This window comes from Conger conger, chromosome 12 (assembly GCF_963514075.1).
Source record: "Conger conger chromosome 12, fConCon1.1, whole genome shotgun sequence".
NCBI classification, from domain to species: domain Eukaryota; kingdom Metazoa; phylum Chordata; class Actinopteri; order Anguilliformes; family Congridae; genus Conger; species Conger conger.
This window is the reverse complement of record NC_083771.1, coordinates 12,590,639-12,616,998: the sequence shown is the minus strand read 5'-3', so window position 1 is coordinate 12,616,998 and position 26,360 is coordinate 12,590,639. Positions and strand designations below refer to the sequence as shown.

General features: G+C 45.0%; 1 protein-coding gene across 1 annotated transcript in view; it reads left to right on the top strand.

Moving 5' to 3' along the window:
- Positions 1-868: 868 nt before the first annotated feature.
- ulk1b (unc-51 like autophagy activating kinase 1) overlaps positions 869-26,360 on the top strand; it is a 38,692-nt gene continuing 13,200 nt past the window's right edge. Inside the window, 18 exon segments of the mRNA XM_061262067.1 lie at positions 869-1,485; positions 2,097-2,189; positions 2,298-2,339; positions 6,702-6,734; positions 7,768-7,804; positions 12,855-13,028; positions 15,720-15,793; positions 16,413-16,514; positions 17,438-17,496; positions 17,875-17,957; positions 19,387-19,437; positions 19,731-19,819; positions 20,357-20,513; positions 21,648-21,708; positions 22,047-22,131; positions 23,344-23,352; positions 23,355-23,464; positions 24,744-24,889. Of these exon segments, the coding sequence (XP_061118051.1) occupies positions 1,396-1,485; positions 2,097-2,189; positions 2,298-2,339; positions 6,702-6,734; positions 7,768-7,804; positions 12,855-13,028; positions 15,720-15,793; positions 16,413-16,514; positions 17,438-17,496; positions 17,875-17,957; positions 19,387-19,437; positions 19,731-19,819; positions 20,357-20,513; positions 21,648-21,708; positions 22,047-22,131; positions 23,344-23,352; positions 23,355-23,464; positions 24,744-24,889 (1,495 nt within the window). The 5' untranslated portion in view covers positions 869-1,395.

Here is a 26,360-nt window from a genome sequence, read left to right as displayed (position 1 = left end):
GTGCCTTTATTACGGTGATCTTTTAGCATGTACTATTATGAGGTGTATGTATGTGTTATGTTATGGGATATGTGCAATACTGTCATGTAATTGTTGATGCTGTTATGGCTGAGGATGTATTGTTTGTTGTCATTGTGACTGTCAAGGCATTCATGACGCAACGCAGAGTCCAAGACAAATTTCCCTGAGTGGGACAATAAAGTTCATCGTATCGTATCGTACTCTGGAGTGGCACGGACTGGGACTCAAGCATACCTGCCTAAACGTGCGGTTCTTTTGCTGTCGATTCTATACTTTTAAGTACACAACTTGTACTTGTATGCAACTCAATAGTAGGCAAGTGTACTGATTTGGACACGGCCGAGTGGAGTCAGCCGACCATGCATTTTACCTTTCGGACATTGCAATATGACAACACACCACATGGTGTCAGTAAGAGATCTCCCAAGGGAGAGGGCTATTATAAATAGGCTATTATATTAGTTTCTTGTGGCAGCTCTATTATTATTACTATTATTATTATTATTATTATTATTATTATAATGGTCGGACTCGATTTCATAAAATATAAATCAAGGAAGAGCATCTTATTGGAACTTTATTTATAATGCAATTCCACTAGAAGGCAAACTGGGCTTATCTCTCCATTGTAAGCTTGCTTGACTAAGCTAAACATGTGCCATTTAAGCGTAGACTATTTATTAGTTGTGCATTTATTAACATTATCACTACGTCAGCAATATTAAAATTAGCAAGACTCCGTTACATCTCGTTGGTTTGGGTTGGAATAAACAGACTCTTGACGTCAATAGTTAGACGAAGCGATAGGGAGACCGCGCATGCTCGCTATCACTTGCTGTGTACAAGCGAAAGAGGTCTCTTTGTTAAGGCGAACTGGACGTATCGTTTTTCGTAAAGGTGTCATGGCTTGTCAAACCCAGCTTTAGGAAAACAAGAACAGCTGCAGATGGAACCACGAAAGCTACAAATCTACAACTGCCATTTTAGCAATGAAATTTAAACGGTTGTTATAGCGCTGCTGACTTCCCTCTGTATACAAACAAAACAGCCTGCAGTTCTTAAGGGCGTTCTCTGAGATATTTGTTATGCATTTCCTCATAATTATATTTGTGAGAGTTAAGGATGCTGCTTAATGTCATGGGGAAATGCTGGACCTTAAAGGGAAAATAACGCATTTTCCCCGTAAGATAACTAGCTATCATGAAAGAAGACGATTGTTTTAGCACAGAAATGCAGTCCAATGCAAGCGTCCGAAAGGGAAAACTTTCTTGCAGCCTGGAGTTGAATAACGGAGGGCAGTGGGACATTCCTGAGAACACACTCTCGTCCTGATTTAATCCTTCAGTTAGGAAAGTGAAACCGACATCTGGAGCAATGGAGACCGTTGGAAAATTTGAGTTCAGTAGGAAAGACCTTGTTGGACACGGCGCTTTTGCTGTCGTTTTTAAAGGCAGGCACAGAGAGGTAAGTTAATGTTGGAAGATGCGTTTCAATTTCCCCTATGTCAACTGTGGTCCCAATTCAATAAAATAGTTATGAATACACGGTCGGCATCCCAGGTGTTGTATGCTAAATTGATTCATTTCATGCTCAATACCGTGATGTACACAATTCCACCTTAAGAGGCCTCTGACGCCAAAGATGCCATCATTTAGATAACAGTAGCAAAACTCTATTGTTTAAGAACTGGAATCTGATATTATAATCAATAAAACTTGCTATTTGGGTGCTGCATGGAGATAGTTAACCAACAATCCATTTAATGTAATCGGAAGTAATTTTAATACGTAGACTACAACGCGCACTGGACGCTTGAACAAGCCCTTACTGTCGCGCTTGTATAGTGGATCAATTGAATGGATAGCTATCATGAACGACAAATTAGCGTTCTGATACAGGAACCTATTCTTTGTTGCATAACTGGCAACTTGAGACTGAACGCAATGTTAACTCACTATGTATGCGCGGCCTTGGACATGCCCAATCGAGTGTATGCATTACATTTAAAAATATTAATGGCCAGAATTTGTATGTGTAATGTGTATTTATTTTACATTTCTATCATTTTCTTTCAGAAACACGACTGGGAGGTTGCAGTAAAATGCATAAACAAGAAAAACCTGGCGAAATCCCAGACTCTCTTGGGAAAAGAGATTAAAATATTAAAGGTATTTATCGTCTTCCGCCCATACAGCGGCAATAATCATACCTGTCAGACTATTTGCAGAATAGGCTTGGTTGTAGCTAACGATATATATATTTTTTTTTTTCGAAAGGAGCTGAAACACGAAAACATTGTTGCACTGCACGACTTCCAGGTATGTAGCAGACTGTTTCAAAACAGTGGGCACCCCAAGACTGCTACCCAGTTTGGTGGATTGGAGTTCAATTGTGCCTTGCGTTATTATAACTGCAGCTATTCAACTGTCATAAACCTCAGTGTCTTTTCCTGCCCTGGTTATCCAAATTGTATGTCTGTGAGAATCTTCTCAAACCATGTCCTACTTTGTGAATATATTTTATATATATTATATATTTTCCCCCTTTTTTAAATTTATTGTATTTTCCTTTCATGCAAAGGTTTTCCATAGGCCTACAAGCCAAATATAATTTCATAATTTTGTACGAATGTATTATTATTATTATACATATTTTATTACATATTATTATTAGCTTCTTATAAATTAGGTATAGATAGATAGTCTGTGTCAGAGGTCACTTTTTTCACGTGCTTGTGCACTTTTTGGGAATGTCCATCGTTTAAGACATCTTTAGAGCAGTGGTGTGCCTCAGGACCAGAAATCTGCTCTGGGTTGCCTAATTGTGCATAATCCAGAGATTGACTGGACTGAACTGGCTTCTCATCTGTCAGAGGGTGCAAGTGTTGGTTGTTCCACTAATATTTATGATTTATATTTTTAAAGTTTAAAAAGGCAAGTGTCTTTTTTTCTCAACTGTCACACACTACTGGGGGTTGGGTCTCCCATTTCTCACTCCATTGTTTTTCCAAAAGGAAGCACAGCTTTTGTGCGATGTTCTTCCTGAACCACAAGTGAACCACAGTTCCCTGCTGTGCGGAGATGGACCAGAAGGGGCAGAGGTTCAGAACAGGGCCTATGAGACTGCTGTTTGGCATTATGGGAAAGCTGTTTGGTATTCCAGGAAAAGGCATTACTTTCAGGGAATACTACAGGCCCATTATACTCTGTGTATCTGCAATCCAAGGTTGATTTTAGTTTGACTTATGACTTATTGTGCCAATGTATCCTGGTTTGCTTTCTCAGATGAGAAATGGACAAACAGATCCTGTGATTACAATAAACTGCAGTATGTTAGATTGAAGGATATTTCCATCTTTTGATTATTTTGCATGGAGCTGATGAAAGGCCTGCATTTGATGCTAGCTATGTATGCTAGCTTTCAGGACTGGTAACTTCTGCGGCTTTCGATGCGGTGATCGATGTCAGTACTGAACATTCATCAGTCCATTTAAACCTTTGAAGAGTGGGTTTTTTTAGAATGTTTATTTTTTATTTTTTTGTTGCACATTGGTGTTCTTCAACTCAATTGCTTTCATTTGTGATAAGAGCATTCTGACCAAATGTTTAACCTTATAACACAAGTCATTTTGTGGAGCTTGTCCCATTTCATTTGCATTGCATGTGTACTATAGCAACAAAAGCTGCCCCTGCTGACCATTAACAGCTTTGCCATTCCTGTTATACAGCTACCAATTCACTCCCGTTCATTTCTGGGACATGGTGAGATTAATAGTTTTAAAGCACTAACTAATTATGGAGGATCCCAGATTGATGAGAGAGAGTATTAACACCAGAAGGTCTCTGTTTTTTGAGCTTGTAAGCTGTTTTCAGGTTTAGGTTAGCTATTTCCACATTATCGCCTGTGTGGAAACACAGCCAGCCGTAGTTTGATTATTTTAATGCATGCACCCATGTGAATCTCTTGGTTTAAAAAAAAGAAAAAAAAAAAAGAAGTTACTCCAGATTTCCTTTTTCTTTCATAGGGCAAAAACATTAAAAATACATATATTAAAAAAAATTAAAAAAAACTTTTCACAGAGCTTTTGACATTAATACTCTGTTTTATGGATCTATTATTCTCTGTGTGCTTTAAAACTAATAATTGCAGCCATGTCCCAAAAATGAATGGGAGCTCGAGGAACGGCAAAGCCATTATTGGTTAATAGGGGCAGCTAATGTTGCTAGTATTCACGCTAATACAAATAGGGTAAGCTCCACAAAAGTACTTCACATTACATGTTTGGTGGCTGATGCTTTCATCCAAACCGACTTACAATTGATAAGACTAAGCAGGAGACAATCCCCCCAGGAGCAATGTGGGGTTAAGGGCCTTGCTCAATAGCCCAATAGCGGATCTTATCGTGGCTACACCAGGGATCGAACCACTGACCTTGCAGGTCCCAGTCATGTACCTTAACCACGACACTAAAGGCTGCCCTACTTGTTATACCGAAGTGAAACATCCCTTTTAACGGTCAGGTTCTGGATTCAAATTCCTCAACTGATCCAGTGGTGTAACAATGGAATGGACACCAGTGAGGTTAACCATTGAGGTCTCGTACAGCTATAGGACGTGCCCTTGCTGATTTGTCCTTTGGTTGGTCCACCAAGTGGATTTTCATTGGGTGGTTTTCCAAGACCGCAAGCATGTTTTCACAAGGTTAATGCCTGGGCTTATTTGCTAGTCCGTTATTTGGGTCCTGTTTTAATTTGCTTCTGTAGGCTGTAAAAAAGCACTTTTCGAGCATGACAGCTCAAGCTAGGTTTTGAAACAGCTCATAGCTGATAGTTTCAAGCTGGCCAAGCTGGATTTTACACCAGGGTCTGCTCATAGCATGCCGAACCTCAGAACTGTCAGCGTGTGTCTCTGGCCCTGTGCACTGGCAAAGAAGGACACCTGATGTCGAACATCAGGCTTTTCTGCCCCGTCTTGTTTGGACAGTCAAAAAAACCAAACATCCGTGGCTGCATTCTGTCCCGACTGTCTCCACCACAGCATAGAAAACACGACTGGGGCTTAGTCAGCAGCCGTCCGGCCCGGGATCAACCGATTGGCCGCTGAGAGAGAGGTCAGCTGTTGCTAGGTGATAAGGGGAGGCTTTTGCAGTTGGCTTTGTTTACTGGCCTCCCTGGATGGGCACGGGTTGGCTGTTAGACAGATTAGCTGAATCCTACTGCACAAACGCTGTATGCAGAATCGTACCGGTTTTAACTGACATGAGTGTTCCAGATGCTGAGAGCATATCTTTAAAGCCTATTTCCTCTGAAATAACTAACTAGGCAAAGTACACATACTAGCTAACTACACTAAGTACACCAACTAACTAACTGCACCTACTAACTAACTACACTACACTAAGTACACCTACTAACTAACTAACTTTCTTATTTTCTTTCTTAATCTCACACGCTGCTACATAGTCATAGTCCTTTTCAGATTCTTCTGCTGTGAAGCATCAGGGAACTAAATGTTTATTCTAAATGTATGCTAATTGGGCCTTTGTGATAAGGAATAAGTACCAAACAAATACACAACTTAGGGCTATTGGGAGTGGGACCACCCTGCTCCTGAAAAACTGTTGACATTCTCCCAAGATTCATTCCATGGTGTTGTTTGTGTCCGTGGCTGGAGTCCTGTCTCCCTTTCTCTGGCCGAAAAGGCCCATTAGTAGAAAAATGCACAACATCCAAGACTTTTGCGGTAGTGTGTAAATTATGACAGGCTTGCCCTGTTCCTTTAAAACTAGCCTCATACCTACTGTCAGTACATTGATGTAAAAACTACATGTGCATTCCACCACGCCAAACATGGCTTTTTTACACACATCCGTAGCTTGAGACTGTCAAGATGTAGAACCTTCCGGTCATGGTTTTCTCTCTCTAGCTACTTCTGGCCAAGCCCAGTGCAGTAAAATGGTGCTGTTGTAAGTTAATAAATAATTCGTTATTTGTCTGATGCTTTTATCCAAAGTGACTTACAGTTGATTAGACTAAGCTGAGGACAATCCCCTGAGGGGGGTGTCGGTGGTAAGTGCTGATGAATAAGGGTTTCTTTCTCTAGTTTCTCTGGGTTCAGCTTTTTTCGTCACGGTCCTGGTTCATTTACGGCTCATTACACAGAGGCACATAAGAATAGCCCTGATAAGGCAAGTGCTACGTAAGGCTCGGTGTGCAAAGAACTGTGGTTTACTCTTGATCAAAAGGCAAAGAAGAAAACAGTACAGGACCCTGTCACAGATAAATATATCCCTCTATCTCATGATCAGGGCTGAATCAGGTTAGTATGTTAATAGCAACAACATATTTGGATGGTTTTCTTCTGTGGCAGTGAATGTAGGGCAGCCTGTAGGCTAGTGGCGAAGGTGCACGTCTGGGACCTGGAAGGGGGAGCCACGATGAGATCCGCAGAACTGTTAGGCCCCTGTTGGGAACTTGTTAGGCCCTTAACCCTGCATTGCTCCAGGGGGAATTGTCCCCTGCTTAGTCTCATCTACTGTAAGTTGCTTTGGATAAAAGCGTTATTTAAATAACAAATAATTATTATTAATGTTAAGTAACATCTCTCTCTCTATCCCACTTTCTCCCTCTCTCTCCCTCGCTCCCTCCTTTCTCTCTTTCTCTCTCTCTCTCTCTCTCCAGGAAACGGCAAGCTCTGTGTACCTGGTAATGGAGGTAAGACGGCTGCTTCGCTCTCATCCAGTTCTGTAGAGACGCCCAGCCTTTTCGTTAATAATGAATCGATTAATTAGCGTGTCGTCTTCTGCCGCGTGAAACTGAAACGGTGGGCTGAGGACGGCTGGAGGAGCACTTGCCCTATCGAGTGGCCGGAACATTCTGTATTCTTTTCTTGCGTTACGTGACACAGCACAGCAGTCAGGAGAGAGGCCTGGAGAGTTCTATATTTAGCTATGGGCCTATAGGGGACAGGCATGACACTGGCTGCACTTTGACCCCTCTCCTCTGTGACCCCTCTCCTCTGTGGCCCCTCCCCACTGTACACACAAGCTGTCTCTCCACTGTGTTTGAAAGGGAAACTGCAAGTTGTCAAACAGGGAAGCAGCACAGGAAAGGAAGCGTATCTGTGTTACGCAATGTGATTAAAGGTGCCTTACTATGACATTTCCCTTACTATGTGGATTATAAAGGAGTTGAAGATGTTACCACTGTGAAAGTATCAAAACACGCAGTCAACAAATAAATTTGCAATCCAGATGAAGGGAATGTGCATTTAAACAAGGTTTGGACTTCCATGAAGTTATGACATTATAACCAAACATTAAAACCACCGTTTGCTTCAGCACAGCCTCCTTGTAGCCGGAACCAATCCCAGCTCTCAGCACAGACTGTGTTCAGTTAGTTGTAGCTAACCAGCCAATCTGAACGAAGGTTCATTGATATCAATGAGCCTTACAGACACAGTCACTAAAACCGCCTGTTCTTGAGAGGCACTCTGGATAGAGATTGTTTTTGGTACTTAAAACCACATTAATGTTTGCTAAAATAAAATTCTCCCTTCCTGTTCACTTTGTGTTTATTCACGCTTCCGCTCTTCCCAAGGTTTATCTTTATCATCGTTACATCATCAGCCGTCCTCATCTTGTTTCTTCAGTTATTCCCATGATCCTGTGTGTGTGTGTAGCTCTGTCCAAGTGAGATAATATCCCTGATATTATGCGGTCTTATCTTGTGTTTTCTTTTTCCCTAGTACTGCAATGGGGGAGATCTGGCAGACTGTCTTCACTGTGAGTGTTTTCATCTTTGTGACTAATTTCTTCTGTTTTATTTCTTAGTAATCATTGCACAGCCTCAAGGCTTATTAATGAACTTATCTTTCTGAAAATGAGACACCTGTTAGCAACTGACCAGTACATCACACTATCCCGGTTTAGATGAAGTCTACCAATAGCAGGCCTCCAATGCATGGATTTTTTTATCTGTTGAGTTATTTTGGATATGCTCAAACTGAGCGTGCCCCACATGAATATGTTTGTAGTTCATATTGACTGATGAAATGAATGCCCCTTTAGTTTGGTGAGTTTGGGTGTGTTCACTGTCCTGCCATGTTCTGCCCTGTCATCAGAGGAAGCCACTCTCAATTGAGTGGTGCTCTGTTGCCCTGGTCTGGCCTATCCGGAAATTAGTTGTGATCTGTGAGGTGTTGCTCTGGTCTGGTCTGTGTTGGTTTATGTTGTGCTCTGTTGCTTTGGTCTGGTCTGTGCTGGAGTTGTGTTCTGGTTGTTTGAGTGTTTGGGGTCTGTATGGTACAGTTTGAAAGATAACGTTTATTTCTGGATAATACAGACTTGGTTACTGTGGCACTGTACGGTGGTTTACAGTGCTTTTGCAGGAACTGGCTATAGATATTCTCAGAGGATATTGTGGTAAGCCTGTGTTACGTAGGTGTCGACTGTGGTCACACCACATATTGTTGGCATGATTTGGCGTTTAAAAAGCTAGCTGTCCCCATTTTCGTGTCAGGGCTGGTGTGGCCTAAGTTAGTTGTTAGTAACTTCGCTTTCCTTCCTTCCTTCGCTTTTCCTTTTGTTTTCTTATAATGTCACAATGAAAAATGAGAAAACGGCATATAAATTCGGACTTGTGTTTTAGTTTTCTGTGAAATATAGAGCCAGTCCCTTTCCTCTGCCCAGGGTAAGAGTTCAGAGAGAGTTAAATGTGTGAGGAAGAGATGAGTTAGATCATAACCGAGGCTGCTGTAGAGTGTGGGGTTATAGAAGGGACACGCTGAGGAAGTGGAAAGCTTTCTGAAGTTGGGGGGGGGGGCACTTTGGGGGCAGCGGCGGTGGCTGTTCTTACAGTTCACAGCCAGGCCACGGGTGTGGCCCTAGGAGTGATGTCATGGTGACAAAGCAGGAGCAGAGCTAGAGCTAGAGCTAGAGAGGGAGTGAGTAAGAGAGGGAGAGAGAGAGGGAGAGGGGGAGAGAGAGAGTAGATAGTACAAAGAGAATCTACTAAATATGTAGATGTTTTATTATATTTGATTGAAAGTGAATTTATCTACAATGGCCATGTTGTTTACTTAATCATTTTGATTGGTTGAAAAGAGTGCCATGGGATTTTAAGGTAGTTACACTTCAGTGCCATATGGCACTCTTGGGACTGAAAAGGTTCAAAAAGTCTTTATTTCTTTTAAACCAATACTACCTTTTCATTTTTATGTAACTCAATGTTTTTTTCGTTACTATGTTAATGTGTTTGTTTTAATATGTTTGACTGTATCATACTCTTTGCATGTTGTCTTTGTGTCTTCCATGTTCCTGTGTGTTTCAATATATAATATATTGTATTGCAGTTGTCCTGCTAATAAAGTAAATTGAAGTTAAAAAAAGTGTAAGCAAATAGAAAGAGAACCATCCATGTTGTTATATTTCTAACATACTAACCTGATTCACTCAGCCCTGATCATGAGAAAAGGAGATATATTTATCTGTGACAGGGTTCTGTACTGTTTTCATCTTTGCCTTTTCAACAAGAGTAAACCGCAGTTCTTTGCACACAGAGCCACATAGTGCTTGCCTTATCGGGGCTATTCTTATTTACAATGTGCCCCTGTGTAACGAGCCGTAAATTAACCAGGAATGCAACGGAAAAGCTAGGCCCAGAGAAACTAGAGAAAGAAAACATTATTTATCAGCAACAAGGCTTCGCTTTAACAAGGCTTAACTTTCACGGGCCTGCTGACATCCATATGCCTAAGTGAGATAAGTGTGCACACTGTGTAGGGGGGAGATCCCCAGCATGCACACTCATCCTTTATTTAGCACCTGCTCGAGTGCTTGTATGCGAACACGCCGTGAGTGTTCTGAGGTCTGATTTGTGTGTGGTACAGTAACTGAGGCCCAACCCAGGGGAGACTCTCTGTGTTTACATTTACATTTACATTTTAGTCATTTGGCAGACGCTTTTAATCCAAAGCGACTTACAAGTGCATAGGTTCTACCATAAGTCAGAGCATCACATCCAGAAACTAGCAAAATACACAGGAAATGCTGTTCTAAGCATAGTTGTCATCAGAGTGCATTTTTTTTTTTTTTGGGGGGGGGTTAGACAAGGATAGGGATATCAGAAAGGAGGGGCAGGGGAAATCAGGAGGGAGGACTAAGGTAGAGTTTGAAAAGGTGGGTTTTGAGTCTGCGTCGAAATAGGGGGAGGGATTCTGCTGTTCTGACAGTGGTAGGCAAGTCATTCCACCACTGAGGAACCAGAACGGAAAACAGGCGTGAACGTGCAGCTCGACCGCCAGGTGCACGTAGAGAGGGAACCGTAAGGCGACCAGAGCTGGCAGACCGGAGTGGTCTAGCTGGGGAGTAGGGAGTGATCAGGGATTGTATGTAAGGTGGGGCAGTCCCCTTAGCAGCCTGAAATGCCAGCACTAGGGCCTTGAAACGGATGCGTGCGGCAATAGGAAGCCAGTGGAGGTCAATGAGAAGCAGGGTGACATGAGCCGACCTGGGCTGGATCAGGCGGGCTGCAGCATTCTGGACCAGCTGGAGGGGCTTGATGGCACATGCTGGGAGACCGGCTAGGAGGGAGTTGCAGTAATCCAGGTGGGAAATGACGAGCGCCTGGACTAGGAGCTGGGTGGCTTTCTCAGTCAGGAGATGACGGATACGGCGTATATTATACAGAAAGAACCTGCAGGTTCTGGCAGTGGAGGATACTTGTGGAGCCAGGGTGAGGCAGTTATCAAGAGTCACCCCAAGATTCTTTGCCGTACGGGAGGAGGAAACTACAAAGTCCTCAACAGTCAATGAGAGGTCGATTGACGGAGAGGACTTAGCAGGGATGTAGAGAAGCTCAGTTTTGGCAAGGTTGAGCTTCAGGTGATGGGAAGTCATCCACGCAGAGATATCAGCCAAGCAGGCAGAGATCCGTGTGGTGATTTGGGTGTCGGGGGGGAAGGAAATGAAGAGTTGGGTGTCATCAGCGTAGGAATGATAAGAAAAGCCGTGGGAAGAGATAACAGAACCAAGAGACATGGTGTATAGCGAGAAGAGGAGAGGCCCAAGAACCGAGCCCTGCGGGACTCCAGTTCGTAGGGGGTGAGGGTCGGAGACTGCGCCCCTCCAAGTCACCTGGTAGGAGCGACTAGAGAGGTAGGAGGAAAACCAAGCGAGTGCAGAACCTGTGACACCCATCCCAGACAGCGATGAGAGCAGAATCTCATGGTTGACTGTATCGAAGGCGGCTGACAGGTCGAGGAAGATGAGGACAGAGGAGAGGGATTTTGCTTTAGCAGAGTGGAGTGCCTCAGTGACCGCGAGCAGGGCGGTTTCAGTGGAGTGGCCACTCTTGAAGCCAGACTGGTTGGGGGTCATGGAGATTGTTCTGGAGAAGATAAGTGGACAGTTGGGAGCAGGCTGCCCGTTCCAGAGTTTTAGCGAGAAAGGGAAGAAGAGAGACAGGCCGGTAGTTGTTCAGGGCAGTGGGGTCAAGAGTAGGTTTTTTTGAGCAGGGGAGTGACTCTGGCCCTCTTCAGGGAAGAGGGCATGGTGCCGGAAGAGAGGGAGGTGTTGATTAGTGTTGGGGTGTGAATGCACTCATTCACAGGGGCAGCCTGTAGCCTAGTGGCTAAGGTACATGACTGAGACCCAGAAGGTTGTTGGTTCATACCCCGGTGTAGCCACAATATGATCCGCACAGCTCTTGGGCCCATGAGCAAGGCCCTTAACCCCCCATTGCTCGAGGGGGAAATGTCCCCTGCTTAGTCTAATGAACTGTAAGTCGCTTTGGATAAAAGCGTCAGCTAAATAACAAATTTGAGAAAAGACAGGGTAGTTCAATGTTCTTTGAGTTGTTCAGGGTTCAGTGTTCTGTTCTCTGTTTGGTGTTCTATGTTCAGTGTTAATTGATCTGTGTTCAGCGGAGACCAGGGTTCAAATAGTATTAGTTTTGGATGAAAATATTTTTCAGTTTTTTGCTCCATTGATCTTCTTGCCTGGTGCATTTCAGCCTGCAAAGAGGAACAGATGGGTTGGGTTTATACTTTTGGGATATTTTGATTTGTTCCAATACAGCAGGCAAGCTTAGTCAGAAGCAGAAAAGTATTTGAATCCAAAACGAATTGGGCCAACTCCAGGAGGTTGCACCACAGCACCTCTTGGATCTTTTTCTTTTTCTGTGTCTTGGTAGATAATTATGAGATTTAGAACTTATGAAAATTTCAGCTTAATACTTAGAGCCAGTAGAGCCATTTGCTCTATTCTTTGTTTGGGGAGTGTTTTGTGTTCTGCGTTGTGTGGTGAGTGTTTTGTGTTCTGCATTGTGTGGTGAGTGTTCAGTGTTCTGCATTGTGTGGTGAGTGTTCAGTGTTCTGCATTGTGTGATGAGTGTTTTGTGTTCTGCGTTGTGCTGAGTGTTTTGTGTTCTGCGTTGTGTGGTGAGTGTTTTGTGTTCTGCGTTGTGTGGTTAGTGTTCAGTGTTCTGCGTTGTGTGGTGAGTGTTTTGTGTTCTGCGTTGTGTGGTTAGTGTTCAGTGTTCTGCGTTGTGTGGTGTTTCGTGTTCTGCGTTGTGTGGTGAGTGTTTTGTGTTTTGTGTTGTGTGGTTAGTGTTCAGTGTTCTGCGTTGTGTGGTGAGTGTTTTGTGTTCTGTGTTGTGTGGTTAGTATTCAGTGTTCTGCGTTGTGTGGTGAGTGTTTTGTGTTCTGCGTTGTGTGTGGTGAGTGTTTTGTGTTCTGCGTTGTGTGGTGAGTGTTTTGTGTCCTGCGTTGTGTGGTGAGTGTTTTGTGTCCTGCGTTGTGTGGTGAGTGTTTTGTGCTCTGCTGTTCCTCTTCAGCCAAAGGCACGCTGAGTGAGGACACCATCCGCATCTTCCTGCACCAGATCGCCGGGGCCATGAGGGTCCTGCAGGCCAAGGGCGTGATCCACCGTGACCTGAAGCCCCAGAACATCCTCCTGTGCCACGGAGGAGGCCGCAAGTCCAGCCCCAACAACACCTGCATCAAGATAGGTGTGTGTTTGTGTTTGTGTATGTGTGTGTCTGTGCGTGCGTGTGCGAGCGTGCATGTGTGTGTGTGTGTGTGTGTGCGCGAGTGTGCGTGTGTTTGTGTGTGTGTGTGTAGTATCTCATTGTCTTTGTCAGTCATGCTAGATGGGCTGTCTGCTTTAATGTTACAAAGATGCATGACTATTATGAATATTGAATATGCTGGCATCACCACTTCATTAGGTATTTCGTAGACTTATTTTTTTGGACTTATGCTGCTCTAGCCCATCCAGTTCAAGGTTCAACGTGTTATATGGTTCAGACATGCTCTCCTGCATACCACACTTGTAACGCATTATGAATTACTGTTGCCTTTCTTTCAGCTTGAACCAGCTTCTGTCAGCTTCTCCTCTGACGACTCTCATTAACAACACTGCCGCTCACTGGATGTTTTTTTGTTTTTCACACCTTTCTCTGTACACTCTAGAGACCGCTGTTTCTAAGATTCTTTAACACCAACAATCATAGGTCAAAGTTACTTTGATCACTATTCTTCCCCTTTCAGATGTTTGGTCTGCACCTCTTGACCATTGTTTTATGCATTGAGGGGCTGGCACGTGATTTGCTGATTAGATATTGGCATTAACAAGCTGTTGTGCAGGTAAACCTAATAAAGCGGTTTCTGAGTGTATATGACACATGTATATGACACAAATCATATGTAGCCATGATTTGGACTGAGTAGGCTGGGCAGGTCTACACTTTTCTATGGCTCATTTGAATTCTACTGAAGTCTGTGTGGGTATATGAGGGTAGGTTGCTGTTCTGCCGAATAGAACTACAATCCATCCCTGTGCTCTCAACAGTGCTCACTGTTTGGAGCATTTGCTCCTGAAAATGTATGTGTACTAACTGCAAAAATAATATAGTTGCACATCTACCAATTGGGTTGCATCAAAGTCAGTAGGGAGACTGTGTGTGATGAATCTGTAGAGTATTTAGACAGTTTTCACAAGCTGGGAAGAGAATATTCTCCCGGGGGTGGATGTTCTGCTCGTACTCCTTCTTGGTTATAAACAACCCAGCCTTTTAGCAAAGTCATCGTGCGTGTATTCTGTGTACTATCCAGATGTTCAGCTCCCTTTGGGTGACAAGGAAAGTTCTGCCTCTGGTGTTCTTGGAGCAAGTGTTGTGGCGTAGAGAGGAGCGTTTTTTGGGGTTCTGTAGTGTAAACAGGTGGGGTTTTAGGGTGTTATGGTGTAGTCTGGTGGTGTTTTAGGGTGTTGTGGTCTGGACGGGTGGTGTTCTAGGGTGTTGTGGTGTGGATGGGTGATGTTTTAGGGTGTTGTTGTGCAGGCAGGTGGGGTTTTATGGTGTTGTGGTGGAGATAGGTGGCGCTCCCCCTAGTGTCTGAGATGTGACACCTCCCCTCCCTGACCTTTCCCAATACCAAAATGTGCATGTCTCAAGTTTTCTTGTTGTGATGTTTAATTGTTTGCTTATGTGCCAAGGTTTTTTTTCCTAATCCCACACTGGGCCCCCCTAAAGGAGCCCAGTTTGGGGAGTCATATTTTTTTCCCTCATCTCCCCCCATTGTTTCTTTCTTATCTAATGATAGTTCTCCTGCTCCTGTCTCCCTCCCCATGTTGGCCACGAAATGGCCTCTGTATGTTTCTTGGACAGGATGAAACTGTCAACTGTAATTTTGTTGCTCTGTACTGTGCAATGACAATAAAGCTATTCTATTCTATTCTATTCTATTCTGTTTAGGGTGTTGTGGTCTAGACGGGTGGTGTTTTATAGTGTTGTGGTGTAGACTGTTGGGGTTTTAGTGTGTTGTGGTGTAAACGGATGGTGTTTTAGAGTGTTGAGGTGTAGACGGGTGGTGTTTTAGGGTGTTGTGGTGTGGATGGGTGGTGTTTTAGGGTGTTGTGGTGTGGACGGGTGGTGTTTTAGGGTGTTGTGGTGTGGACGGGTGGTGTTTTAGAGTGTTGAGGTGTAGACGGGTGGTGTTTTAGGGTGTTGTGGTGTGGATGGGTGGTGTTTTAGGGTGTTGTGGTGTGGACGGGTGGTGTTTTAGGGTGTTGTGGTGTGGACGGGTGGTGTTTTGGGGGGTTGTGGTGTAGATGGGTGGGGTATTAGGGGCTTGTCAGGAAAGGGTACGAGTGTAACTGCATAGCATTGGGACTAGGGGGAAAGAGGTTCCCATGAGAGGTTTGCGTGTTTAAAACCTGAACATATTTCTGCTTCTGTACTCCTGAGCAATGCCTCCAGACTTACAGCTGTATAAATTGATACATTGTTTGGCCTCCTTGATAAGGACTTCTGTTAGGTTCATAAACAAGGAAACTGCTTATCAGCTGGCACATGTAGCTAGCTAGCTGGGCCAAGAACTCTGACAGGAGGTTGCCTTGGCTACTGGTAGTTTTCCATTGTGATGGGGGTGACTTGTTTTACAGGAATATAGAGAAAAGACACATATAGACAAAAGCTTCCAAACCATAATATCCAGAAACACGTTCAGTTGATGTTACACTGAATCTTCTTGTGAGAAGTTATAGTTCAGTTTACAGAAGACGGCAGTGTCTGTGTGAAAAGCACTTTCTGTTGGGCCTGTTAGTGAGAGAGGGCATGAAAACTCTCGGTCTTAACTCATATCCCCTTCAGATCAAATCTCATCTCTCACCCAGTTCCTCTTGTTCCCACTCTTTCCAGCTGACTTTGGGTTTGCGCGGTACCTACAGAGCAACATGATGGCTGCTACGCTCTGCGGCTCTCCCATGTACATGGTCAGTACCCACAATGCGCCTTGTACGGTCAGTACCCACAATGCACCTTGTATGGTTAGTACCGACAATGCACCATGTATGGTCATTACCCACAATGCACCTGGCATGGTCAGTACCCTACTAGGGGTGTGACTTCTAAATGGTCAACGGCTAAACGTTAGCAAATATCTCAAAAGGGTCACACACACATACTGTAAAACCATTTCCTTTTACAGTGTCCTATTCCCATTGGGATTGTCATAGGCTGATTAAACATACACTGCTTAGAAGTATTAATGCTCTCAAGTGATAATGTAGGTGTCAGCTTCCACACGTGCTGAAAAACTGTGAAAAAATTTCTCGAAATGCTTTGAAAAATGGACAGAGGATGAACGCCTATACCCACCCGTACCCATCATAAGGGTTTTTTAGACCACAGTACTCGCTTTTGAAATCCGCTCTGCAGCTGCTTGCCTACAGTTTGGGTAGCGCATCGTTTTAAATTGAAATCTGCCACATTTAGCTAAAGATTGCCAGCCAACCTTGTTTAAACATATTAAACGTTTGCCCCGTGTAACTGCTTGCCAGTTTGCCCACCGTGCGGCCCTGATAGGTGTTCCCCTTGCCCCCTTCCTTTCAGGCTCCTGAAGTCATCATGTCCCAGAACTACGATGCCAAGGCTGACCTGTGGAGCATAGGAACCATTGTGTTCCAGTGTCTAACCGGGAAGGCCCCATTTCATGTGAGCACCGAGCACCGAGCACCGAGCACCGAGCACAAAACCGCAAACTTAACTATTTGTACTAATTCACTGAAAATCAGCCTGATATTTAGTACGGGTAGTACGCTAGTATATGGTTTTTGAACACAGCCAAAGAATCATGTGGCACTTATTCTTGAGCAATTAGTGCAGCAGGTCCTAAAGCACTGTAATTTGTTTTGACCAAGACTTTTGCCTTTTATAAAACACGGTAATATATATGGACACGGTAATATATTTTCAGCATAGCCTAGTCCATTTTGTAATCAGTTTCCACGAGAAATCAAGTGAATTTAGTGATCCGTGAATTAAGCGGATTCACTGCTGCGGACGAGAGCTGCATTTGGCAGAGTGTTAACTTTGTCCCCATTCCACTGTAGTCTTTAGCACGTGTGTGAGGCTGTGGTGATCTGTGAGGACAGTCATGGCCTCATGCTGACTCGGCGTTCCTGACAAACGCCTGTGAAGTTCTGAGGGTAACAATGTGACCGAGGACGAACTCAGCGCTCTGGATAAAAGAATGCCTGTCCACAAGTCCACGAACGCCTTTAAGCCTCGTACCAGGGTTGCGTGATTACGAACTGTACCTCACTGAGCCCGGATCAGAGTGGGCCTCGTGTTTGGGTGTGCTCTCTCAGCAAGTCACTCACTTCAAGTAAACATCTTACTTTGCAAATATACGGCAAGAAAAATGTTAACTATGCGAGGGTGGCCCTGTTCAAGAGTGCCTACCAAGCAAGTATATACCGTAACGTGACGAAGATGATGAGTGTCTTTTAAACTGGATGAACTTGCTTGGGAGCCCTTGTTGACGCTGAGGGGTTTGAGTGTTCTGCCTGGCTTGTGGTTCAGGTCTTGTGAAAATGTGAATGCTGCAGAATGTGTTCTCTAACCGCCCTGTTTAGGCTAGCAGCCCCCAGGACCTAAGGCTCTTCTATGAGAAAAACAAGAACCTGAACCCCAAGTGAGTGAATTGTTTTGTTTATACGAGTCTTGCACACACACGCACACGCACACACACACACACACACACACACACACACACACACACACATTTCCATACTCTCCCACCCGTAGACAAGAATTTACTGCAAAAAAACCTTCTCAACCAGAAAGCAACATGCTCCCTCAACCACATATTTTACAACATTGCAACATTGTTTTTAAGTTTTACTTCGAGCTATACATTCTCTACCTGTATTGACATTGACATTGGGATAATTAGCTAAGAAAGGACACTTCAAGAACCATTATCCTAAGATGCTTAAAATTCAGTTTTTGGTTATTTATTCTGAAATTGGTAAGTACTTAAACATTTACCAGTAAATGTTCTAATTCCCAGCATCCCAAGAGAGACTTCCAGCCACCTGAGGCATCTTCTCCAGGGACTTCTGCAAAGGAATCCGAAGGATCGCATGGACTTTGGTCAGTACAGTCGCAGGCAACAGTTCAGTACTGCATGGACTCCAGTGAATGCAGTCACAGACTGCTTCCTCCTCCTCCAGCAGTATCCTACTAGATAGACCACAAGGCTTAGGTCTGTCTGACTATAATGACCATAGAGAATTTGGTCAACGTGGTTGTATACTTGTATCCTCCCTTAAGCGAAACCTGAGATTTATGCAGATGTAACCATACACTCCCAGAAATAAAGTGGAAGTATGTTTTTGTTCTTCAGTGATCAAATTTTCCAAATGTACCTTGAAAGTACAGTAATGTTCTATTTGGGTAGAAAAGAGTACATTTTCCAAAAAGTACAAATAAATAATATATTGCTAGCTATTGGTAAAATGTTATGCACATGTACGGTACTGCCTCGGTGACAAGCATTCGTAACTTTATTTTTGAGAGTGTAAGGACTGCATGTACATTGGTCACCTGCTGTGTTCTCTCTAGACACCGTCTTTGAGCCCGCGGTCATCAGCGTATGGACCTCGGTCCTGTATGGATGTCCACACAGAATTTGGTCAGCGTGCTTAGCCTTAGTGATATCAAAGTTGTTTTGCGAGTTATGATTTGCGTTCAAGCCATTAGCTAACATTTTGAAAAGGCAGTGCATGGCGATGTCGATGGGGAAAGCGCTGAAGTTGTCAATCATTTGGCTGCTATAATAATACTTTAATTTCATGTCATGTTTATTCTTACCCACTTAAGTACCCCCCCCCCCTTTTTTCTTGACACAAGCTTGAAAATGACATACCCGTAATAAAATGGTTACTATTCTTGAACCCTTTTCACTACAGACATAATCCTGGTATCGTCTGAAAGGTAGCCCTTTGGGGATTGTTTTCCACATATTGCAAAAACAAAGTTACAGAAGCTGAAACACAGTGAAAGTAGAAGCTTTTTTTTACTGAAGAGATTTTCATTGAGGTTCATTGATTGAAGTTTTTGTCAAATACCCAATCCCATCCACAAATCTAACACATGAGATAATTTCACATGGTATTTATTATTGAAAAGCAGTCTGGCTCCTTATTTATATGCAAACTGAATAATAATAAAAATATTTTGAGAATGTATTTATATGCTCACCGATATGAAGGGCGTCCCGTCACTGAAAATGCTCTCTATTCTGTCTTCCCATTGGCTAGCTGGCACTGTGAGGCCCAAGTAGCATCCATTTGTTTTGGCTAAAAGGGCGTTGGTGTCAGGCTAATTGGAGTGTTCATTTTAAATTGTTCAGTAGCAACTGTTTGTTGCAGCCGTTCACTGTCTTGAACGCACGTTCTCCACCTCAGTGACACTGCTGTACTGGGGAAGTCTCACACTTTGATTCCTCTATTAAACGTGCTGCTCTCTGGGATCTAGGTAGTGCAAAGTGTAAAGAATTTTTCTCCCCGTATCTTTTCAGATGAGTTTTTTCAACATCCCTTCCTCGAGTTGACATCGCCCATAAAGAAATGTGAGTGTCAATTTAGCCCCTCCCCCCCTCCACAGTCTCTGCTGTTTAATTTTTTTTTTTAATGAGGAATGATTCTACATCAGTAATTAGTTAAAGCTCTGTCTGTGTGTGTGTTTGTATGTTTGTGAATGCCTGTGTGTGTGTCTGCGCGCGTACGGATGCATATTTGTAATGCTATGTTTTGTGTGTATGACTGCGTGTGCACACGTGTGCTTGTGGATATATATAACTGTGTGTATACGCGTGTGCTGGTGCACGTATGACTGCATGTGCACGTGTGTGTGTTCTAACAGCGGCGCTCACTCCCGCGCCCTCGTGCCCGAGCTCTGGATCCGCCAGCTCCTGCAGCAGCTCCTCCACCTCCCACCTCGCCTCCCCTCCGGTGAGTCACCCCGTCACATGACACGGGACGCTGGTGAGTCCCCCCGTCACATGACATGGGACGCTGGTGAGTCCCCCCGTCACATGACACGGGACGCTGGTGAGTCCCCCCGTCACATGACATGGGACGCTGGTGAGTCCCCCCGTCACATGATACGGGACGCTGGTGAGTCCCCCCGTCACATGACATGGGACACTGGAAAGTCGCTAACTAACAAGAAACAAAAAAAGTCTGCGTTGTCTACTGTGTGTGTGCGCGCGCGTGTGCGTGCCTGCATTCAAAAGTGTGTATGCATGAATGTGTGTGTGTGTGCAGGAATCGACTGATTATGGTTAAGTTGTCATGTTTTTTATACAGGTTACACCACCTTTGAAAGACTGCTTCTTTTCTCTGAGATAAGTTATACTGAAAGTCCATATAATTTCTTGTAACACATACTGTTATAAAGAAGGCAGTTTCTAATGGTACCTCAGTCACTGACAGCATCTGCACAGAACATGGCCAGTGAACTCTCCTCCCACCATTCTGACTCTGCAGCTGTCGGTTGCCGAGATACAGCAGCTTCGCCCCAGAGCCCCACCCTCGCTGTCTCAGGATTCCCCCGACTTCCTGCTGAGGGGCTCTGTGGGCGACAGCAGCAAGGACTCGTCCTGTGACACGGACGACTTCGTCATAGTCCCCGCCCAGCTCCCGGGTGAGCCTGCCGTCTCCCTCATTTGGTCACGTCTCGGGTTATCCTCACTGTACTGTGATCGTACAGTGCTCCTTGTGGAATGCATTGTTGAATTGTTTTTGTAGAACTCCTAAAGCGGGGTTGTCCTGTAGGTTTTCACTCCAACCCTAACAAAGCACACCTCTTCCAATAGCTGGAGCAGGGCTGCCCAAGCCTGTTCTGAGAGATCTACCATCCTCAAGATTTCACTCCCAAGTTTACTTTAAACTGTTTATTTATTTCAAAAGAGGGTGCAATGATGGTTTGGCACTTAATAGAAATGTTATTACATTATTATTGGCATTTGGCAGACGCTCTTATCCAGAGCGACGTACAGTTGATTAGACTTAGCAGGAGACAATCCTCCCCTGGAGCAATGCAGGGTTAAGGGCCTTGCTCAAGGGCCCAACGGCTGTGCAGATCTTATTGTGGCTGCACTGTGGATTAGAACCACCGACCTTGCGTGTCCCAGTCATTTACCTTAATCACTCCAACCATGCTGAGCCAGTACAGTGGTAACTCTGTCATGTAATGTGCTGACAGAGGCACTGTGTGACAGTGAATTGTGTATTTGGTGCAGTTCATTCCTACATTTGTCCCATTAGTGGAGCATCACTGATGTACATGCAGATACAGACTAAGATGGTCCACCTCTCCATTCCATCCGTCTAGAAACAACACAAGACTCTGGCTTGTCACTGTAGTTCCCTGGTACTGTACTACCATGGTATGTTGTATCATCTGGATCTATAGGATCTATAAGATCTTTCATGTCCCTGAGAAGGACAACTTCCCACACTGGGAACAAAGGATGCGTTGTGTTCCCGGTGATAAATGATGTCCGTCACATTGAAAGACTGTGACAAACTGCTCTGGTGAAGCATCATACGTATTCATCCCATGATCAGATGCGACTGGGAGAGGAAAGCATTGTTACTCTCCACAGACTGCCAACTGTTTCTGATCAAGTACATAAATATTCAAAGGCTAATGTTGAGTATAAAACATTTTATCACTCACAGAAACAGCTGGCAGCAATATATTTTGCCTCTTGAATGGCTTTTTTCCTTCACTCATATTAATATTCTACTCTCTCTCTCTCTCTCTCTCTCTCAGGTGAGCTCACTGGTGAGGTGCATGATGGGAAGATTGTTCAGGACAGCTTGATTTACTGTGGGTGAGTGAGCAGAGCCATAAAGGTAGCACATAATCTCCATTATCCAACCTTATCCATTTTATAGCCAGAGTCCTCTATTAGCCTTTTCTACAGCGTAATATTTACACAAAATAAATTGTGTTGAGAGCCTTGCTTCTACGATTTCCTCGGTTTCGGTGGATTTAACGGCCACCCATGGTGACTGGCGGTCATAACAAGTCTCTTCTACACTTCAATTCTCAGTTCCCCACGACATACAGCCTTCTCACACATTTTCCTTCTCCTGATTGTCAGTGTGGTTTCCTTGTTGCGGTCACTCCCCCCCCCCCCCCCCCCCCCCCCCTTTCTGTCCTCCCCAGGAGCTCTCTACTGACCTCTGGTGGCCTGGGGAGTCAGCTGAAGACCCCGCCCCCCCTCCCCCCCATTCAGCTCCTGCCGTGGAGGGTAAGAACCATCCTGGGGGGGGGGGGTGTGAGGGGGTCTCTGTAGGGGGGTGGGGGGGATGGGGACGGGGGCTTGTAAGGGGGTCTCTGTAGGGAGGGTTGTAAGGGGGTCTCTGTAGGGGGGGTTGGAAGGGGGTCTCTGTAGGGAGGGTTGTAAGGGGGTCTCTGTAGGGGGGGATGTAAGGGGGTCTCTGTAGGGGGGCTTGTAAGGGGGTCTCTGTCGGGAGGGTTGTAAGGGGGTCTCTGTAGGGGGGCTTGTAAGGGGGTCTCTGTAGGGGGGGTTGTAAGGGGGTCTCTGTAGGGAGGGTTGGAAGGGGGTCCATGTAGGGGGGGTGGAAGGGGGTCTCTGTAGGGGGGGTGGAAGGGGGGGTGGAAGGGGGTCTCTGTAGGGGGGGTGGAAGGGGGTCTCTGTAGGGGGGGTTGTAAGGGGGTCTCTGTAGGGGGGATATTTTACTGAGCTGTAGGAAACTGTCAACCATTACGGTGAGGATGATGATGATGATGATAATGATAATGATATTGACGACGATGATGACGGTGGTGAGGATGATGATAATGAGGGTGATCGTGATGATGATGGCGTTTGTGGTGGTGGCAGATTTTTGAAGGGAGCCAGGCACTCTGAGCCTTTGCAGTCTTTCCACCTTGGGAGCCTGTGAATTAGGGAGAGAGGAGAGCTGACCGTTACGTTGAGATGTCTTTCGTCTTTGGCAAGCATCGTCGGGTCAGCCTCACCCACGACGTTCAGGTTCCTGTTTGCTTCAGCGCCTGACGCAGTGCCGCCCGTTCCTCAGACCTTTGTGCCAGGAGATCCTGTGCGACGGCCTGCCCGCTGATCACGTGAAACAGTGAGCAGCGGGTTTGGGGTGATTATCTGCGCTTAATCCCCTACCTCTTGGCTGACAGTCAGGAGACGTGTTTTCTGTGCAGAATAAGAGGATTATTACAGTGGAGAGTCTGGGAAAGCAAGGCCTTTTGCAGTAATCGTCATTCCCACTGCAACAGAAACTTTTCTAAATCTTTTTCCCTTCCCTTCTGTTGCCTTCTATCACTTTCTCCCCCACTTTCTCCTTTCATCTTTCTCTTTGTTTGCCCTATCCCCCATTCTCTCTCCCCATACTCTCTCCCCCTCTCCCCCTCTCTCCCTCTCTCTCTCTCTCTCTCTCTCTCTCTCCCCCCCCCCCCCCCATCCCCCACTCTTTTGCTGACTCAGCAGCAGACCCATAGAATTCTCAGGCTGGTAACCATGGCAGCTATGGTCAGTCATCGCCCATTCCTGTCCCCTCACAAATCCACAACTACCAGCGCATGGAGCACAACCTGCCCTCCCCCAGGTCAGTGCATACAAGCACACACACACTCACACACACACACACACACACACGCACGCGCACACGCACACACACATACACACACACGCATGCACGCACACACACACATACACACACACGCATACACACACGCACACACACACGCACACACGCACACACACACACACATGCACACACGCATTGCGCGCACACGCATGCACGCACACACACACGCATGCACGCACACACACACACGCACACACACACACGCACACACACGCACACACGCATGCACGCACACACATACACACACACACACAGACACAAGCACACACTTACACGCGCATGCACATGCACCCACTTACACACACACACGCACATGCACGCACACACGCACACACACACGCACACACACACACACACACATGCACATGTACACACACACTTACACGCACATGCACACACACACGCACATGCACGCACGCACACACACGCACACACACACACTTACACACACACACACGCACATGCACACACACTAACACACACACGCACACACACACACACACACACACACGCACACACACACACACACACACACACTTACACACATACGCACGCACACGCACACACACAAACTCAGCAAAAGCACATAGAGTACAAGTAAGCATCTATACACTTACACGTTCTCACACACAGTATATCCAGCGATTTTGTAGTACGGAGATATGCCACTGAAGCAGAATGAATGGGGGTCAATGGCAATTTCCCATAAAAACACTTCCGAAAGAGATATTAATGTTTTATTTTGAGTGGGAGAAAAATCACATACATTGGCTAGTAATATACAATTTTCTGTGTATTTAGATTTATTAAATCTTGAACCACTTAAGTAAAAATCGCTTGGCAGTAATGCCTAATGCTAGCTAATGCTACTGGAATACAATACTGTGGTCACCTCACTGCTTTCAAATTTCAAATTATGTATTTCTTTGAAACATTAGACCATTTAACAATGACAGTAATGCTCCAGTTACTCAAAGGTATTTGAAATGGACTGTGATGACCGTTTCATGGCATTTGGCTCTATTGACCGCCACGTATTCCACTCTGTTTAGTAATGCCACTACACTGCCCCCTAACGGTCAAAGTAAAGCACTTTTTTTTGTTTTTCATGGCATGGCTTTCTCTCTCTATGGGCTTTGGTGTATTTTTAGCAGGAATATCTCTTCAGGCCTCCTGTGTTGTCCTCTTCAGTGTGTTCCTCTGCCTGGACTCTGACATGTACCCTGTTCTCCCTCAGGGGGGCGCCACCCGTCCGCAGGTGCAGCACGGCGGGGGGCTCCCTGTGTTTGGGGAAGCCCGGAGCTTCACCCCCCCGTCCAGGAGGCCAGGGGGCCCACAGGATGTCTGTCGGAGGGTCCAGGGCCCTCGCACCTTCCCCTCAGGGTAACGTCGACACGCCTCCGAGCACTGTTCAACATCAGAAATAGCATCAGAAATAGCAAGGGGAAGTTACAGCTGGTTGAGATTGGTTTGCATTGCAGTCTGGTTGGCTTCAGCCAGTCGTGACCTTGATTAAGGTTCTGTCTGGTTTTGAGACATTGAGCTACAATGATTCCAAAGTGAATGGGCTCCAAGCAGATACAACCATTTGAATTTCAAACGAGTATTTTTGTTTAAACATTTATTGTATTTATTGCCCTGTAAACAACATATTTATGAAACTCATTTTTGGCAAAAATTACAGAACCTCAAGAAGGTCTCACACCGTTGATTTGGTGGGTAATTTAGTTTATTGATGCGCCACCAGAATATCTTTCTGTTTAGAATTGGGTAATGCCACGTTAACGCAACACTTTTGGACCACATCGTAATGGATTTTAATGATATTTGGCATGCTGATTTAGCCTAAGAAACCCCTGGAACCGGAATTACACTTGTCTCGGACTATTAATCTGGGAGGTATGGGCTAACAAAGTTTGCACCCTATGTCTTTGACTTGCTTTTATCTCTATTACTGTAGGTCATAGAGAAGTGGTACTGATGTCATTGTTTCTGTCTTCACCAGCAATATTATATTCTCTCTGAAAGGAAAGATTATGAGTGATTATAATCTTGAAACATAATATTAATAGAATATTTTTGAGAAAAATAAATAAAAAATGGATTACATTTTCACCAAAGTTACTTATAATGTCAGCGCCATGTCCTGAAAATTCGGTCTTGGATATTCGAGTCATTGCAGAGATATCATTACTCATCTGAAGTAGCTTCACAGTTGTGAAGACAGTCTGGCCAATCAGAAGCACAAATTTCCTCAGGAGAAAAGAAAAGCGGGCTGGTTGATGATCACTGCTTTATTGGATATGTATCCTGTGGTTTTTCATAAGGCCAAATAAGCATGCTATATCTCATTAAAATCTGTGACAAGGATTCATCAGAAGTGACTTGGCTTACTAAAGGCACCCCCTTCCTCCTGCTTTAACTAGGAGGAAGAGACCCCAAAAGAAATTAGACAAAGGTGTTGCTTCCCCCGGAAAACAACCAAACGACCGGCGGATTTACAGGAGGGGCTGTAGTGAAGATGAGTTGAGAGCAGAGTGGAGCCTCCACGGCAGAGTGGGCCCAGATGGTGTGGTGGGAGCTGTGCTCCCGGGCAGATTTACGGAGGATTGTGAAACAAAAACGCTCAGAGACCTGGGGACAGATGGTGCTGCAGGTGCTACACTTTGCCAAGAGCGGGCTTGCAGCCGATTGGCTGGTTAAGATGACAGAGCTTTGTAGGGCATGACAGAGCTTTGTAGGGCATAGTAGCCTTGGGCAGGCCCCCGTTTGTGCATCCCACCACAGTCCTCTAATCGATGAGAGCAATAGCGGTGTCTGTAAGCGTTTTCATGGTTTTGATTACTGGCAGTAA